Source organism: Pavona decussata, unplaced genomic scaffold (genome assembly GCF_977016875.1).
Source record: "Pavona decussata unplaced genomic scaffold, jaPavDecu1.1 SCAFFOLD_78, whole genome shotgun sequence".
NCBI classification, from domain to species: Eukaryota; Metazoa; Cnidaria; class Anthozoa; order Scleractinia; family Agariciidae; genus Pavona; species Pavona decussata.
Window position 1 is genome coordinate 630,925 of NW_028145496.1, and position 18,307 is coordinate 649,231.

The 18,307-nt window shown below is 39.3% G+C and overlaps 1 protein-coding gene and 1 long non-coding RNA gene across 3 annotated transcripts; one reads left to right on the plus strand and one right to left on the minus strand.

Annotated features, from left to right (window-relative positions):
- Positions 1–4,636: 4,636 nt before the first annotated feature.
- LOC146476199 (uncharacterized) lies at positions 4,637–12,349 on the minus strand. The gene is made up of 2 exons (XR_014865658.1): positions 6,856–12,349; positions 4,637–5,233 (listed from the first exon to the last, which is right to left on the minus strand). It is a non-coding gene; the product is annotated as an uncharacterized LOC146476199 (long non-coding RNA).
- A 154-nt stretch (positions 12,350–12,503) lies between these two features.
- LOC146476200 (uncharacterized) lies at positions 12,504–18,047 on the plus strand. 2 transcript variants are annotated; one of them, XM_085114736.1, is made up of 7 exons: positions 12,504–12,872; positions 12,991–13,209; positions 13,419–13,546; positions 13,929–14,293; positions 14,762–15,097; positions 16,932–17,085; positions 17,416–18,047. In XM_085114736.1, the coding sequence occupies exons 1-7, from the start codon at positions 12,810–12,812 to the stop codon at positions 17,486–17,488; spliced, it is 1,338 nt and encodes a 445-aa protein (XP_084970862.1). In that variant the 5' UTR covers positions 12,504–12,809; the 3' UTR covers positions 17,489–18,047. The 2 variants fall into 2 exon arrangements, with proteins under 2 accessions (XP_084970862.1, XP_084970863.1); XM_085114737.1 differs by having other exon boundaries at positions 17,419–18,047.
- The last annotated feature ends 260 nt before the right edge of the window (positions 18,048–18,307 follow it).

Consider the following 18,307-nt stretch of genomic DNA (forward strand, 5'->3'; position numbering starts at 1 on the left):
CATCAATTTCCCTCCCGCCCTAGGGATTTAACTGCCAGAGGATGTTGATTGGGGGGGGGGGGGGGGGGTAGTGTTGAAGGAGGAGGAGACGAGGCTCATGAAATCGTTAGTTTACAGTCAGTTTGCACTGGTTATTGCTTAGAGCTCAGTTAGGTCATCTGTTAGGTAGGAAAAAAAATCATACGAAACAGAAACTATACTTAATTGTGATATGTAAAAATAGGCATACCATGAGACCCCTATGAAGCACCGGTCTGGGAGGACTATAGCTAATCACTAAGAGAAAGAGGAACTGTTCTATGGAACGGGTGTGCTCTTTACCTTGGGCTTACTGATTTAATTCAAGGCAAAACGAAATACAAATCATCCCGAGGAAATATAAATAGGGCATCCCATGCGTTGTATTTTATGTCGTCAGTGCAACTTGTGTTTGTGCTTGGCAGCACAACGCGCCACGGCAACCTCGCTGCAGCTAACAATGTCGGACACGTCGTTTGATCACTAATTTTGTCCTTTGTTCTTTAACCATGAAATTGGTCGTATTTTCAGGTCTTATCTTAGGTGAATTTTCTTTTTAAACGAACACCGAATTGATCGCCCAGTCAGTCATGGCAAACGTCAGTCCTCCGTGTAAGTAAGCCAACTCATGTGTGATTTCAAGGCACGCGGTTGTGCAAAGAGGAGTCAACTTCATAAAAACGATAAATTGTATCAATTTCTTCCCAGGAACAACCAGAGCTAGAAATAAGTTGAGATCCTGATGCATTCCAAGCTTATTCTGCTAAAGAAATTACAACAAATCAGTTCGCTTTCTTGAAGTAAAACCTGTTACTACAATGTTTCACTTTTAGGAACTCTGTGAGATACTTTGCATGCAGCGTGTATCATGGCAACTGGTCGCGCAATGCTGCCGTGGCCGTTGCGTCAGTGGAAGTCGTAGGAAAAATTGTTGCGTGTGTGTGACGGTACAACTAGACATATGCACTATTGTGCTCAATTTTTTTAAAAGCTGGTGGTATTTTTTGTTTTCGAAGTGTCGTTCAATCTTGAGATTGTCATATTCAGGGCCCGTTGTTTCGAAAGCCGATTAACGCTAATCCCCGATTAAAAGTTAACCGAGGTTTCCAGCCCGCTCGTTAAAAAATGATTTTAAAATCTAATTTTAAGTTAATAGTGAAGAAAATTAAACGTCAAAACTGAGGGACAAAAATCTTTTTGAAAAATCTTTATCGTTCGAATCAAAGTTCTCGTTAATCTAGGATTAGCTTGGTCGGGCTTTGAACAACTGGGCCCAGAATTCTGACATGGCTGCCGTTATAGGTTATACGTTTCTGATGAATCGAACAGGGCCACTCACGATGGGGTCGTTTTACTACCAGCCAACATAATCCGCTTTTTTACATATTGCAAATTACTTATATTGCTATCAAAGACGTGCATCGCAAATGAGAGGATGTTGGTAGCTGTAGTAAAATGACGTCATTGTAAAAAGTCGCGCATTATTACATACATAAACGACACGAATTTATTTGAGCGCAGCTAATGAAACAGTCCAGGTGACACGTTCATTTGAGATCGCTTGTCATGTGTTGCATGCATACATGTACATACATGTACATTGGTGATTCCTTTTTGCTCTGAAAAATCGTAAAGACCTGGACATAAAAACAGTAACTAGTATAGGCTCGATATGTTTGGAGATCGGGTTTGTTGCGTAGGTCAAATGAAATTTGTCTATCTGTAGTAAGCGTAAAATCATTGTAGAGCAGGCATCTTTTTAAAAAACATGTAAAATCTGGAAAAACTGATGTGAAAATAAAAGTCACTACGAGTTGAAAAGAAAAAGGTGACTCGTGAATTTTTGTGTAAACGCCAGCTGGCATAAGCCACGCTAAAACTGTTGGAGGCGGTGAGTTATCTTGAAAAGTGGTTGCATCGTCTCGTGGAGAAACTGCGTCATGATTGGCCAAGTTTTGCGCATGACACGTGTATGGCCATTTGTTTTATTGCTGCAAACATAACCGATGAAGTCGGGGAAGGGGGGGGAGTGGGGTGGTGGAGGGAAGGGAGCGAGGGGGGGGGGAGAAAAACAAAAACAATGTGAATTTAATAAAATGCAGCGGCAAAAATCAATAATCAACGGAGGAATAATATAGTATAAGTACCATACAGATCAGGAAAGCTACAATCTTGGGTTAGCCAGAGCCTCGTGCATGCGTTGGACAGACACATTACCTACACAACACAGCTCTAAAATCCACATGTGGTAGCTGTGGTCCTCGATAATGCGTGCGCAGATGAGGATGGCTGCAGCGATACATCCCATATGTGTAGTGCGGAGCTGAGATTTAAAGCATGCCATCCCCCAATTCTGGCCAAACAGAGGAGAAGTGTTGTGGCTGTTTGTTCTCATTGTAAAGGCCCGTCCACATGGCATGAATGTGAAGAAGCCACAATACATTAGCATGGTCTGCGTCTCCTACTCTTTTCGAATACTGGTGTGGGTTCGTTAACATCTTTAAGTGAAAGCGACGTTTTGGTCACATCCAGAAACACCTCCACAAACTTTTGGATCGATTTTTTGTGTGGACTTTTAAGAATTTGTTGGAAACTGTTGACGAGAACAAAGTGGAGGAATTTGGTAGGCGTTTAGTATAAAATGAGAAATTTGATTTCATTAATGAATGTTTAAAACAGCACTATCAATCCCATGTGCTCTCGCCTATTGATTCACTTCCTGGTAGTGTGTGCAAAAGTTTTATCCCCCTCTTATTTCTTTCCTAAATCACATTCCATTTCATTATTAATATTTCCGTGGAATGTTAAGTGTAAGAAAGTGTAGGAGACAATCCCACACGCGATCATTGATTTGGGCCGTTTGTAGTGGGCTCCTGATCCAGTTGGTGGTCTGAGCGGAATCCAACGTACACCCCCCCCCCCCCCTTCCAAGCAAAGCATCATAAAAAACAAACAACCATAACAAAGAGCAATAGACTAGACCTGCACCTTTCAAAATTTCGAAACATACCCTGAAGAAGAAAGGCCGCGCCTTTCGAAATATTGGATAATATACTTCCCTGACCGTGAAATCAGCCTTGCTCTTTTGTTTTAGATTACTTGGTTTACAATTTTTTTGCTGATTAGATCCTTCACTACAGGATCCGGTACTTTTATTTTGTCGCGGTGGCCCTTGTAAACACAGGTTTATTACTGGTTTTTGCTGAACCTTTTAAAAGCTCTTTTTTCACTGCATCCTTATAACCTGCAGCTGCATTGTTTTTAAGGCTAGGAGCATTGTTCTGTTGTCCTCTCGACCAAACAACCATGTAAGGCGTCGCAAACGGTGCAGGTACCTGTAATGTAATGACATTCAAAGAATCGCTACTCCATCAGGGCGAGAAAAGCTCATTATAATCACCATTGCGCCGCCGATTTTTTTTTTTTTTTTTTAATCCTATTTCAGACCAAAATATGTAATTTTCCAATACCCCTTCATATATACATGTCCCCCCCCCCCCCCCCCCTCCAATTTTCTGACCTGGTCGCTAAAATCCACTCACATTTTCAGACTTTCAGACCAACATGGTTAAAATCAGATTATCCAATAATTATTCGAAGATTAACCTCGTAGTAAACTAACGCCAGCCTGGGTTAATCGGGATGTAAATTTTAATCATTTTTTAAGTTCACATCTATTTTAATTACGTCTTTTACCTGCTGTTTTGAAATACGGTGAATGTTTTTGCCGATTTGGCCTGCAGGTAATGGAAATATTTGGGGGGCTGGATTTAAAATCATGAGTAAGTAAAAGCATTTAGTCCCCGAAAACTACAGTTTGTGTAAACTGAATGCTGCTCAATTGAGATTCAATGATTTTGAAAGCTAAATTTTGATATTGGGCAAACTGGAAAAAATACAGATTTTGAAGAAACGGGTTCCTTGACTCCGGGGGAGAGTGGGGGAGGGAGCTTCCCTACAGAATGATGGGGGGTAATTGTCTTTTTCTGGTGGGACGGATTTGTGGATTGGCGCTGCTTCAGGTGCTAAAATTTAAGATGACTAGTAGAATTATTGTGGTATCGATTTTAGGGCATTGATCCAAAAATATGAGAGTCAGTCAGTCAGCTGATCAGGTTGTCATTCACATGACTCATCATTAAAAGAGTATACATTGTCAGCGCTGGTCGTATCTCTCACTGCTCAGTGGTGAAAATGAATTTGAGGCAAGCCCACCAAGCGAGATTCTGGCTTCTTTTAGGAGCTTGTTCAAAACGTTCCGACTATCACCCCTGTTATTTTCATCTGGGAGGTCCTCCCTGCCCTGGACTCAAGTTCAGTTTGGATTCCGATTGATCCGCTGTCAAGTTACAAGGACAGCGAAAAGGTCCTATTAAAAGTGTCTTAAGACAACTGCTATGTTTATTTTGGTTCTTGGACCTTGTACCCCGTGAAAGAACAATAGCAAAATGGAGAATAACGCGTACTTGAACTTCCCACCCCCCAAAATTGCAAGCAATATCACAAGCCCAAGCGGATATCTTTAAAATGTTTTTTTCTTTCTTTTTTTTTTCGAGAAACCTCCAAGCAACCCACATCAACGCACGAGAACTGATTAGAGATGATATGTTACCCTGGGTCAAGTTCTCAAAGTGTTCCGATTTATTGTTCTACGGATGTAATAACATCTTAACTGACACAACGACAATTTGTTGGCCGTTAATGTGATGACATTAACATTGAAACATTGTCTAATTTTGGAAACTGAGACATTCGTCGAGGACCTCTCACAGATCTCAGTGGGAATTTTTTTGTTTTTTGGTATTTCAACTCGGACAATCTGGCTTCCTTTTTCCGTATGAATGTAGAACATTAGTTGGTTAGATTACTTCAAACCGACCGAACGTTTAGTTTGATGGCAACATGAGTACAATAGATGGGCTGACTAATATTCTTGCAAACTGTCCAAGCGCGGAAGGCATATCACGGAAACAGACCGCGAATAAAAAAAACCACCCGAGAATCAAATCTCAGCTCCAAAAACTCATAATTCATTCTGATCACGTATTAGAAAAAAAAACCGAGACTTTATTTCCTGTCCTTGCCTTGCTGTACCCTTGTGCGTCGTTGTTCGCGCTCACTGACTCGACGCTGACCTTGAATACATGCTTCAAATGTTGCGTGCCTACGCCTGAATGGAGACACTTCCAGACAGTTAGCATGACGTCCTTGTCAGCTGTCATGTTTACAAAGCAAAGAACAAGATTTCAATTAAGTGAGTGTTAAAATTAGCGATAGGTATTGTCTGAACTATTTTGCATGCCCACGGGGTGAATTCTTCAAGCATCATATGAATGATATGAGTCGGCATAAACTGATGACAGTTTTTCTCTTTTGGGTCACTGCCAGTTTTGTGTGGAGTCGTTGTGGTATTTGATCTTAAAGTTAAATGCTCTCAGCCTTACTTGCTGAAAAATACATTTTTTTTTATTGATAAGGTTAGACTGTTCTTGGACATTGTATATGTAACCGACCAAAATGTTCGGTGGAACTTGCTTCGAAACAATTTGTTAGAACACAGCGGATTTGTTTGATGCGTGTTATAATCAATGCTGAAAAGAAAAAGGTTCGCCGCAATGAGAAATTTCACATTACATTGTACTGATTTCCGAATGGCCAAGCATGATGATATCAGTGTTCACACCGAAATACAACTTGTTTCCAACTTAGTTTTTGGTCATTTATTTTTTGTTGTCTAAATATTTTGACATGATGAACATACTCGGAGTATTTTTCATTCTCTACGTAAAACACTACTCGAATAGCTTTGATTCGAAAGGACAAAATACGTTTGACGGCAACATAACACGAAAAATGCAACATCATGGTCGAATTATAACCAACTGACACTGCGACAGGCTTTCCTCACGATATTCAGCTACATGTTCCAAATTGCCATAGCGCTGTAAGCTGAGTTTAAAGCTTAGCATCGCGATAACACTCTCCGATTTATAACTATCAGTTTTAATGTTTTTTCGCTTAATTGGCTCTCGACTTGTCGATTTGTTGGTATAAGTAGCTTAGAAACTAACTGTACTGTTTTTCTCATAGTGTAACAAGATGTTATAAATTAAACTGTTAAAGAATGTATGAAAAAAATTAGATTTAGCTGATTTAAAGGTACAGAGGAAGAAAGCCAATTAGGGCAATTGTATGAACTAAATATACTCAATTAAAATTGTTCAGTATTACCTTCTTACATCTTTTGATAATCAGCTAATCCTGGACTTTATAATCCGTGAATTTGAAAAGGTCAAGCTCTTATAAAACTCCTTTGTATTCAAGTTTCTTAATCTCGTTAGCTGTCAGATAGTTTCTTCGATACACGTACGGATTACATTTTTAAAGTGACATATCAATGATACTGCTCTCTGCTATGGTTAAACTTCAATAAGTCAGGCAGATTTGTCTGCCACAAAGTGGCTTAAAACCACCGAGAGCCACTGTCACAGAAGCAACACACAATGCAAAAATTGCGATTCATTTCGCTGCTGAAACGATTGCAACAGGCGGAACTGTTACAGCAATTTTGAACTCATTTTTTGAATAGTTGGTGGTATATCTTGTGCGCCTAGATTACTCACACATAAAAGGGCAAGTGGGTTAAGAGTCCAACCAACGCACAAGCAGCATTTTTTTCTTAATTTTACTTTTGAATCACTGATTTCAAATTTGGGAAATGTACTCAGTAAGCCGACGACAGTGCACTGAACTTCGGGAACTGACGATAGAATTTTAGGACAGTATCATGGTTGACTCGCGTTTGATCTTGGGTTTAGAAAAAATTGTGCTGCTTACCGGTAGCTGCCCTCAAACGTACGTTACCGCACACAGTTGCCGCACACAGTTTCCCTCTGAGGATAGAATAACAATGAAAAAAATCTGAATTGTTTTCCGGACAATCAAAACGGCCTTAGTTTGATCTGAATACCACAAACCATGATATGGTGATTAAAATTACTCTAGAGAAATCGAGACCATTATTGAAGCCCACGCAAAACAAAACATCCTGAGATTTATCAATTATATTTCCTTTATTTTTGTCTACGTTAAGCTATGTAATCAGTTGCTACTAGAGAAAATTAGTTCACAAATGTAAAGGTCAGCAAAGGACAAGAGAAAGAGGGTGAGACCGGAAAATCTTCTGAAAGGCGTAACGGCCATAATATTTCATTTATTCAGTTGATTGTATGACGTGGGTCGATGAGAGCAGTACACATTAGCTTTGTAATTTTTGTTTTATTTTTTCCGGTCCTCTTATGCTAAGCACTCGTGCAAATTTCCTATCGCCCCCACGAAAAGTTGTCGTTCAGTCTCGACTAAATGAACAAAGGGTTTTCTTGTATTTCTCCTGCCTGCCTTTTTTATTACAATTCTTGACTTCTACATGTACCAAATGCAAGATACCAAACTACAAATTTGTTAAACTTTTTGTATTCTGAATTGAGAAAATAGAGGAAGGAACGATTTTTGTCATGGCGAATCAGGGTGATGGGCTGTTAGGATTTCCCGCCTACACCAACTCAATCGACCTTCTGTGTTCAGAATGGACACAAGAAATAATTTAAGTTGTCACAGTTTAGCCACTGAAATGATTTTACAATTCATCTCCTGGCATAACAAATAGCACAGCAAGACGCCCTGCGAGAAGTTTTCTATTTGTCATTCACACTCTTCGTGTGTCAGTTAACAAACTTTGTAAAGATGGGAAGAACTGAGCACTGAGTACAGCTTATACAGTTTAAATTCAGCCTTCAGTGTTTTCAGACTCACAAGCGAGAGCCATACAGTTACATGTTAGATAGGACTTTTTTGTGGTTTATAGCGTGGAAGATACGATTTCAAAATAGACATCTGAATATGCGAAATGAGATTGCAAAAATGTGTCTGGCGTGATAGTTGCGGAAACTAATTTTTAGCGGAGATCGAGAAAAATTTAGCCTTGCCTCAGTGGCCATGATAGCTGAACACTCTATTTTAGTGTCCGATCTGAGATGGCCCGTACATATCAGTCCAACTGTTGGCTGAGCCGGAGTCTTCGGCCAAAGGCTGAGAAATGCCACGGTCTTTACAATTCAGGGAGAGCTGAGAATAGCAGCCCATAATAACTCGGATAACTAACAAATCACTACAAACGCTAATGAGTGAGATTCTAGCACCTTCATCACTGGACAACTCCTAATATGATGTCGGGTGAATATTTCGGAGCCATATCAGGAGCTCCTGACCATACAAAGCGTGAACTATTAGCTGGTGTGTCTCAAAGCGAAAGTGATCATGTCTTTTTGTTTACCTTAATTTATAAATTGAGTCATGGTTAAATTTAACCCCTTCAGGTAAACTATAACGCAAAACAGAAAAGACTTGCTGCTAAGCTAAAAACTGAAACTTACTCCGAGACAATTCTTTTAATTGTTCAGTTTCTTTACCTGCTTAAATAAACGTTTTAACCGCAGGTTTTGTCAGCCCCGGGTCATATATATTGCACGCGGCGTTGTATTGTACCAGTTGTATTTCAAGGTAACTTCTCATTCATGGATGTTGAAATAGTCTCAGACAAACTCCAACCTTTCTTTAAATGAAATTGAAGATTTTTTTTTGTGCCTGGGGAACGCAGCTGACTCAATATAGAGGGGGACGCACGCTACTGTGAAATTTGGCCGACGTCAGTGGTCCACGGGCGGTGGACCGGATAAAGACTAACTGCTACTTGAAAAAGTTGGCCCAACGTTCTTGAGTTTTACTGTTGTGTTGCCCCTACTCCGAGCAAATTATGGTTTCTTCTGTCTTAAAGAACTCACTTGAAATCTTTCTTTTGGTGTTATGGGAGTATTCTGGGTATGAAGAGTGGTAAGAAGTAAAGACGTTAGAACATAACAAACGCTTACACTTTGAAGAAAAAGGAGCTTCAGTATTATCGTGCGTTTTGATCACCACCTTGTACACTAAAAAACTCAAAATATGAATTTTCTTCCTGATTGAAATCCATTTCATGCCATTTTAGTCGTAAGAATTTGCTCGCACTTGTATCATGAGTTCAATAGTTTTTTTTTATTATTACTTGATTATCGTTTAATTTGTGCTTCGCTGTTGTTTCGATATTTAGGTCAGATTACATGTCGATGATAATAGATATAAAGGCAGCCCTAACAATCGCATATGTGTGTTCTTAATGTGTCACCCGAACATAAAATATAAATTTTGTTGTTTGGTTCAAATGCACAGCTGAATTTGGACGATAAAATTTGTTATTATTTATAGAGAAATGTTGGCCTCTTGTAAGAAATAACACATTTATCTAAAACAACTTTTTATGGACGTGATTTTCTTTTGTGAGTTAAAATGATTGTTGTTTGTAGCTCCTATTGGTGATACAGTATTTAAATTAGCCCCGACCTTGGCTGTCTTCACGAACAATTCGGCACCCTGAAACTAAAAACTTTACAATGATTGTCATCTCTCTTGAGTATCTTTTTGTGTGTCAGCTGAACTTGTTAAACTTAAATGTCAATGAAACTAGTATTCAAGGGCCTTGACTCATAAAAGAGTAGAGCTTTTATAACAAAAGATTTGCATATTCGATTTTATCAGTCACTTTTCGCAAGATAAATGCACAAAGAACACGATGATCGTATTAATCCATTCCTAGCGTCTTTGGCAAACGTTTTATCACAACCTTTTGGTCGTTCTTGTTATCATGAATTCTCAATGTTATTATCTTGTAAGACACTCACCGGAAATTCTCTTTTTGGCTGTCGCGTGTTCACTATTGGTCGATTTTTTCTTCAAAGCCAAGTTAATTTAAAAGTTAAGTCGCTTTGTTCAAGATTATGTAACTGCTTATCCATGGATTACCAGACGCGGTTTTGTGAGTTCAGCTTGATATGTCCGATCTTCTTTACTCCTGATAACCTTTGCATTTTTCCCGTAGTTTTCGATTCCCTTCGATTTTGTTTGTTTTCTGGTAGAGGCGGTTTGATTTGGAAAAGCTTCAATAATTCAAGTGTTCGGCTCTTTATACCGTAAACTTGCCCAAGAACCAAACAAGCTAACCTCGAAAAACATGTCCAAAGTCCTTATGGCGTGTCTGTGACTTCCGGGGAAGAGACCTAACAAAATGCATTTGATAATGTTATGTTTATCTTAAAGATAAGACTCATCTTCAAAGCATACCGCATGGCAAAGAGTTTCATGCTACAGCTAATCCACCACACCAAGACGAGAAAACAAACAATCAGAGGTTGAAAAGCACTTCTGGGAATTAATATAAAACGGACGCCAGAGAAACAATGATTTCTCGGGCACTGCAAATAGGAAAGAGGCTGTTAGATCTCCGTGGGAGAAAACTAATAATATCAGGGGGTGAGTTCTTTTTTATCGCCACTGGAAAAATATTATTTAAAAGGAGCATTGTTTTCATAACAAACAAAACAAAAATTGCTTCGATCGAAGAGAAAAATGAACATTTCTTACGGCGCGTGCTAATCGCGTGCCGTTCCGCTTGAAGCCATTTTAAATCAATTACGTCACTATAGTTCGCGGGAATTTTTAATTAAATTCAAAGATGTTGAATGTACAAGCGAATGCTGGTTCGGTTGATGAGCGCGACAATGCGGCTTTACTTAGCAAACATATTCCACATCCACACATTGACAGGAGTGTCGGTTTCGCTAAAATTGCCGGAAAATAAAACAATTTATTCTTTTTAACGCCAAGAGGGATGTCCACAGCGTACCTTCTCCAGAAACGTTTGATTACGAGGTACGGAATTGTACATTTCAGGACGGATATCGTTGCGATACAAACTCCGAGTGTTTTTCATTTCATGAATAAATCTGTTTCTATCGAAGGATCTAGGCAGATCAAGGGAGCACAAAATGGCAAAGATTTCCGTGCGATGGCGCTCAAAATGCAAACACGAACTTATTACGCTTGCGAAAACGCACCTATTAACATAAAAAGTAGACATCTTGTAGACATCTTTCACACTTAAGAGATAAACACACAAAAGGCTTTTGAAATCAGTCAGCGCCAAGTTCATTGCGTTTCAGCGACATTTCGTTTAATTTTCTACATCAAATTATGGCGTTTTGAAGTATTTTGGATGACATGAAAAACGGTGTTGTTTCAATGGTGTGAAAACCACGTGGTGAGCTTGTCAAACGACATTATTATCTTGTAGCTTATTGTTTAGAGAAATATAAACAACATGAATACAAGAGGACTGAACACTGCGGGTGTAGCCTTAATTGTTTAAATCCGAGTGCTAAGGTCACTGTCAAAATTCAAGTTTATTTTTTGTCTTATGGAGCTCAAGCAGAGGAGCTTCCGCTCGCTCAGTGCTGTCAGGTAGACGTCTCGAGTGCTGTGTTGCGCGATCGAAATAATTTGGTTGCCTGAAATAATCTGCATGGGCAAATTAAATGTAGTACAAGCTTCTCGAACAATTGCTGGTTAATTGTATGACCTGGACTTGTTAATTGTCATATAATCGATTGAATTACATCTAAATACATGTATATGCATGTTTAACAAACCGACATCAATCATTCGCCTAACCGCACGACTACAATTCAATGAATTTGTCCTTGGCACCGCTGTCTGCTCAGCTGTAGGTGTTTCCCGTGCTAACGTTATCGGAAGAAAGTCTACTTTGCTGCCAGAAAAATGGAAGCGATAAAATAATAGTCGAGCACAGCTGTATTCGGAGATATTTTTAGGCCTCTACTTGGCACGAATTACCATTCGAGCTAATTGTTTATATTATTTGCGCGATTCGAGCTCACACCGCCTCATTTCGCTCGAACAATAGAAACACAAACGTATATCTACGTCGGCTATGAAATAACCGATGTTAATTTCGAGCGAAATGACGAAATAAAATCGGCAAAAAGCTCTGGTGTTGCTAGCTAAGCGAGCGAACGACATGAATGAACGTGACTCTGACTTGAGAACCGAAAACAATCGAGCCACATGTTGGAGAGCTCGCAGACGATTTGCGCTGTTGAAAATGTAAACGGACAGAATAAACATGGCTTCAGAAGCAATAAGCACGTTCGCTGGCAAAGGTTCCGCAGCAGCGCTGTCCTTTGAGATGTCATGTCGCGGTATTGAATAGCTACAATCGCATTCATAATGCCGATAATAACCAGAACAATCTTACATCCTACGCTGGTGCAATCATTAGCTTGAAGGGGTGATCAGCAATCACTGTTTAGAGACATAACAGCTCGCTAGTGCACCCACTGGGGCGGGGCAATGCCCCACAAAAACACCCACTTGGGCGGGTTTTCCCTGTCACCCGTGTCGATTTCCATGTTGGCAACAGACAATAATAAATGTTAGCCTAGTTAACAAGTCAGCTTCTGCCAATCATCTTCACGCGTTTACAATACAAAGCTTGTTCCCTTTTTAATTCGATTGGTTCAACCAGCAAATGCTGTGTCACAAAGTGTCAAAGCTGACGGTAGCCCTTGTAGAAACTACAAGATGAAACGATTGAAGATATTGTTTTGTGCATACAGGCCGTGATCGGTGGCCACTGACTCCTTCATATGTACAGTACAACAATACTAGGAAAGCCGATCGACAAAGCTACACTTCAGTAGCTATTACTTTACTCGGCCTGTCTCGGGCTAAGAAATAACACAACAATTTTTTTCTCTTGTTAATTTATTTGTTTCGAGTGGTTCAATTTGAATCTCTGTTTGCTGATCGACTCAGGAGTCACTTGATGTTCGTCTTGTAAACCGATGGCAAACTCCACTACAACAAAGATTGCCTGTCCACAGTTTGGTTGCACGTATTCTTCACAGGTAAGAGTTGCGTGTTTGTAAGTTATTCTAGAATTCGACCGCATTCGATGCGATGAACAATGTAGATTTCATCTCCATGAAAACCAGACATAATTGTATCACTCGTCTCATCCCACAGTTGATGCTCCCGGGCTCTCATACTACTGCTTGTTGTGATTCTGTGCGATCGCCTTTACACGACAGTTTAGGCCCGCATTCTCTGTGTCCCTGCCAGCTTGATAGAGTGCTACAACACAGAGTTTCAACGATGCCGGTGAATTTGCTTCCAAGACCATCTTTTAACGAAGCTGGCTTCACAATAGGAGCCACAGACCTGTCAGCTTTCTATTCTCCGTTGGTAAGTTGTCTGAAATTCACTGTCCGATTTTTAATTTGAACTTCGTCTGCTTTGATCGTTTTCTCTTCTCGTCGCTTTCGATGTTTCTATCGCTGCCTGTTTCTTCAGTGGATCTACAGCTTTTTCGCTTCATTAACTTAATTGAACCTAATAATCATCGACTGTCATGTTTTCTCTTCGCCTTACTTGCGTGGTTTGTCTACGATCAGGCCCGTCCGTGTGATATCAAGGAATGGCGAGATTCGTGGTATTTGCAAGCTTCAGCTGCTCGGCATCCTTTGGATGTGCACGGATTTGATCCTCATTCCCATACAGCTTGTACAAGGCTTGGCGAAAGGTAAATAAATTAACGGTATGCGCTGTTACCTCAGCTGACCACTTAAGTAAGCCATTAAAGTGTTTCATACTTCTGCTAGTAATCCCATCCAATACATTCGGTTACATTTAAATGGCTTCCAGAGTTTGCATTCCCACGGAGCGTTCAGGAAGGTAAAACCGGTTTGATTTTGTACTTAGCTTTAACGGAAGGGATTTTATATAGATACGTTCTCTTTAACCAATCATTTTATGATATGGTTGAATATAATCGATTTTGTAAGCAAACAACAATGATCTAGCTTACCAAAGAAATACACTCCACTAACGATTTCCTGCACTGCATTGATTGTAATGTGTACTTCAAGTACTTTGTCTGACAAAAGCGGGTTTTCTTTTTTTAGGTTTTCGCCAATTGATTTGGCTGCTGCGGGTGCAAGGCGAAAAAATGCCACACGAGAAACGACAAGTACACTTAAAGCTTGGCTCTATGAACACAGAAAGAATCCTTATCCAACGAAAGGCGAAAAGATAATGCTAGCTATTATAACAAAGATGACTTTAACGCAAGTTTCAACTTGGTTCGCTAACGCGAGGCGAAGGCTTAAGAAGGAAAATAAAATGACTTGGTCGCCGAGGAATCGATGTGGCGAGAAAAAAGATGGTGTTGATGACGACGATGCTGTGAGTGATTCAGACTGCGAAGAGCAGAGCTGTGAAGAAGACAAACCTTGCGACAGTAAAGACGAGAAACTTGCTGTCATTAAAGGTACGATTGCTTAGTAAACATGCTCTTAAACTGATTTATTCTCGATTTCACAAATCACAAGGATTAGCCCGGGCAAAGCCCTTCTCTTTAAGTCGTGCACGTATTAAACTGTGAATGTCTTCACGTTACTCACCTGTGTGGGAAAAACTTTTAGTTTGAAACTTCAGGAATCGATAAATCGGAAATAGAATAAACATTTTAAGTAGATTCGAAGACAGTCATGCTGTGGATGGGAACACGTTTGTATCAAAACTGCATGTTTTCATAGCGTGTTATCTTGTAAACGTTAGCAGTTCTTATTATTTTTAAACAAGAAAAATAATTCAAGAATATTTCAACATTGCCTAATGATTTTAACCCTGAATTGTGGTATAACACGAAAGGCGATTTAGAATAGGATACTTTCCTTAGCGCCGAATAAGCAAAAAAAAAAAAACAACTCGTGGCGTCTGTTTGTTTGCTTAACAGAAGCGAGGGAAAAGGAAGAAAGGAAGGAAAACATTCAGTCAAACACGGAAACCCAAGAGCAGACCAAGAACAGCTTAAATTTAAACAGTGTTGAGAGTTTGCAAAGCAAACCAACCAATCCAGTCATACGATTTCAAGCCCTGCGAGCCGTCCACTGTGTTACAAGCCCCGAGCCAAGTGTGGAAGACTCTCCTGTGAAAAGTCTTCGAAAATGGGTGGATGGATGTTTCCACAACGCGCCTGCAAACCTTATGAACATCAGCCCTGTTCCATGCGAGACTCCTCCTTCAACACCTCCCCAGAGATCCTCAACTGAGGCCTCCGTTATTATGTCAGGTAAAAGCTAGACACCCATCTTTTCTGAGCCAAACCAATGGACATTTTATGATGCTCTGACTTTTAAGTCTGTGGACAAAACCTAGCTTACAGTGTGACTATTCAAAAGTAGTACACAGAGGAGTTGTTTCTTGGGGTCGTCCTTGGATATTTTTTTCTACTTAACCGGAAATCTTACAAAATTTAATTTTGTAGCCCACCACTTGGGCGGTTTCGCCAACTGTTGGCCTTCATTTGTTCAAGGATTTTGGTACCAATAATGGTCTCCGCCTGACCTCGTTTGACTTTTAAATTAGCATTTTTTTCCACTGGAGATTAGTGTTGTGAAATTGCGAAATAATAAGTCTTGTATTGAAGTTCAAGTCTGAAGATTTTACTGGGATTAACAAAATGAATTTGGCTCTGATCCCTTTAGTTTTCATACTGGTGGATAGGGCATTGTATGTGGCTTTTGGGGTTCGGGGATTTCGTTACAGACATCAATCATAAGTTCGATGCGGTGAACTTTGGTTGGAAGACTTAAAATGGCAAAATTCCACCTTTGTTTTTAAATTTAGAATGTCAGGTCACTCTCCTCCATGATCCAACCGTGAACGAGATGCTTCCAGAAAGTTTCAAATCACTGCCAATGGTGTGCAACTTGATAAAGATTTTCGTTCAGTTATTTTTTTTTAAAGTGATATTGTTTGTCATGGTTTTCCCCTGAACGCAGTACGTATACACATTTTAATACGTTTTCCGAAATACTAAGGGCTAATTGCAAAATCGAATAGCGCCTTTGCAAACAACGGCTTGATAACTTTATTTTAATAACCACAATGAAGTATTTCATGAATAAAATTGAAAATTACATCACTTCAGACGGACAAAGGCTTGTTTAACGTTACCAGAAGACGAAGGGTTAAAGCAAAATAATTATTATTTTTTGGGATCAAGGCGTAATCTTGTCACTGTCTGTGCGCCTAGATTGAACTTTGAAAGGAAATATTGCTTGCTTAAGTGTCCCCTTTGAAATAGAAAACTTAGTACCAGCATACAATATTTCTATTCAAAAGCACTTGCTCTTTGTCTTTAAAGAACCACTCGTGTCTGTGCTGGTTATTTAAGAAATGCAATTCAAGGCTGCGGACTTAACTAGAAGACATAGAGGAACAGTTTGACTATTTTTCCCCATGGTAGACTGAAAAACTCGTGCTTAAGCTTTATTGTTACTCGGAAAACGAAAAATCTTTAATATGTCTGTTATTCACAAACTTGGCGTGAATTGACACGTTTATCGTCTGGAAACAACCTTCGAACACACTTGGAAAAGCTGGTTGCATGTCGCCAACTCAATTATACATGAATCACTAATTGAATAACATAATAACTCGGTTTAAACTCGCCACAAACAATTTTCCATAAGTTTTAAAATTTCTTCGTCTGGTCAAAGGAAGAAATCGTTTCTAATTTATCCTGCTCAGTATGCAGTAAGAACAATAATTGTTCTTACTATTTTAATATAATATTTTTCGACTCAAACTGTTTTCCGCCAGACATACGGGTATAATAATAATACACTAGACACCTTTTTTTTAAATAACAAGAAAATATTCCAGCGGGTATTGATTTCATTTTTCACCGCAAACACAAACTTAAAAATGCATAAAGCCAACGTATTCAAAATTTTGTTCTCTCGAAACTTAATGAAAAATTTTCATCTTGCCTTAGTTACCAAGTGTGTGTTTGCAGACATCCCTGGAGCTATTGGATTTTAATGGGTTTCTTTGGCGGTATTAAAATGGCTTCCATTGGTGCTTTAAAAATTCACTTTCTTGTGTGCTTCTTTCTTTAGTTCGAAATTCAACGCCTTCTCTTGTGAAAACAGAGAAGAAAGAAAACGAGACACCTCCACAGAAATGTTCTCCGTCATCACCGATGGATGATGCTAAGATGGAGATACCAAAGCTGGAAGAAACAGCGAGGGCGTACAATACTATAACAACGAGGTATAGTAAGCGACATCCTCTTCTTTTAATATTTAGTATACAAGACAAACGTTTAGCCAGGTAAAATAATTTGCTGAAAGGCGATCGCTAGTAAAACCAGTTTCTTTCTGAAGAGTAGTTTTGTTCCGTGCCTGAAAATTGGATTGCATATTACTGGACGGCCCGCCTCAATGTTGGAAAAATGAACTTTAGAACGAAATGTAATTTGCGGCTAGAAGAAAGCGCTTTGTTTTGTCTGTTAAGCGGAACGTTGCCTCTTACGCTCGAGTGTCCCGAAGTTATAATCAAAAGAATCTAATATTTGTCTTTTATTTGTTTCTTCCTCCGCAGCAGAAGTGTTGAGACGACAAACTATCGAGAAATTGATGCTGCCTTAGCCTTGACGACGCTATCAGCTCGATAGAAAAGACACACGGATACTTTAGAAATACTTTAAATAATAAACTTGTATATAGACAGAGTGCACGACGTTTTTTAAACCGAAACAACTAAGGATTGCTCTTTCAAAAAAACAAATCTAGTGTCAAAAGACGAGAGATTTTATGTGGTTTTCGCGTGTAGTGTGGAGTGGACAAGACACGGGTCGGTATAAAATACTGTCCTTTTAAACTGTTCTAGTGATTTTGTGATATTTTGAGTCGCTGATTTCTGTGCGACGACACTGGGATGCTAAAAGCATTGTCCAATGCAAAAATAGGACTCAAAATTTGGAATTGTTTGACCTTAGCTTAACACCAAGTGTTTATGAAAGGCTCTTTACTATTTGTAGAATTTTTTAACAAACGGGTTGTAAATTAATTGTGTTCCAACGAAAAAGAAATGCTATACTAAGAAGCTAAAAAACACAGTCCCCGGCTCACGAAGTGTAATATAGATGATTTAATTTCAAATTGTGTAGATAAGAGAGAATATTTGTAGCTGAAAAAAGTAATTTTGAAATAAAACCCGCTTTAATGAAACAACCCTTGTCTGGGTCGATTCTTTGTTTTTAATTATGTGTCGCATAGAGGATTATTCGTCGGCAATTTCATTAGAACTATAACGGAAAATGGATTAAACAGAAAATGTTGACTTAACCAAACTTAATATGTCCCCAAACCAGATCGAAAAATTGTATTTGAAGAATGAGCTACGAGAGGCCTGTTTCTCGAGGTTTCTTTATTGTGCCCCAAGCGTAGATTTACAAACAATAGCGTCTGAAATCTAGCAGGGTATGACGAAA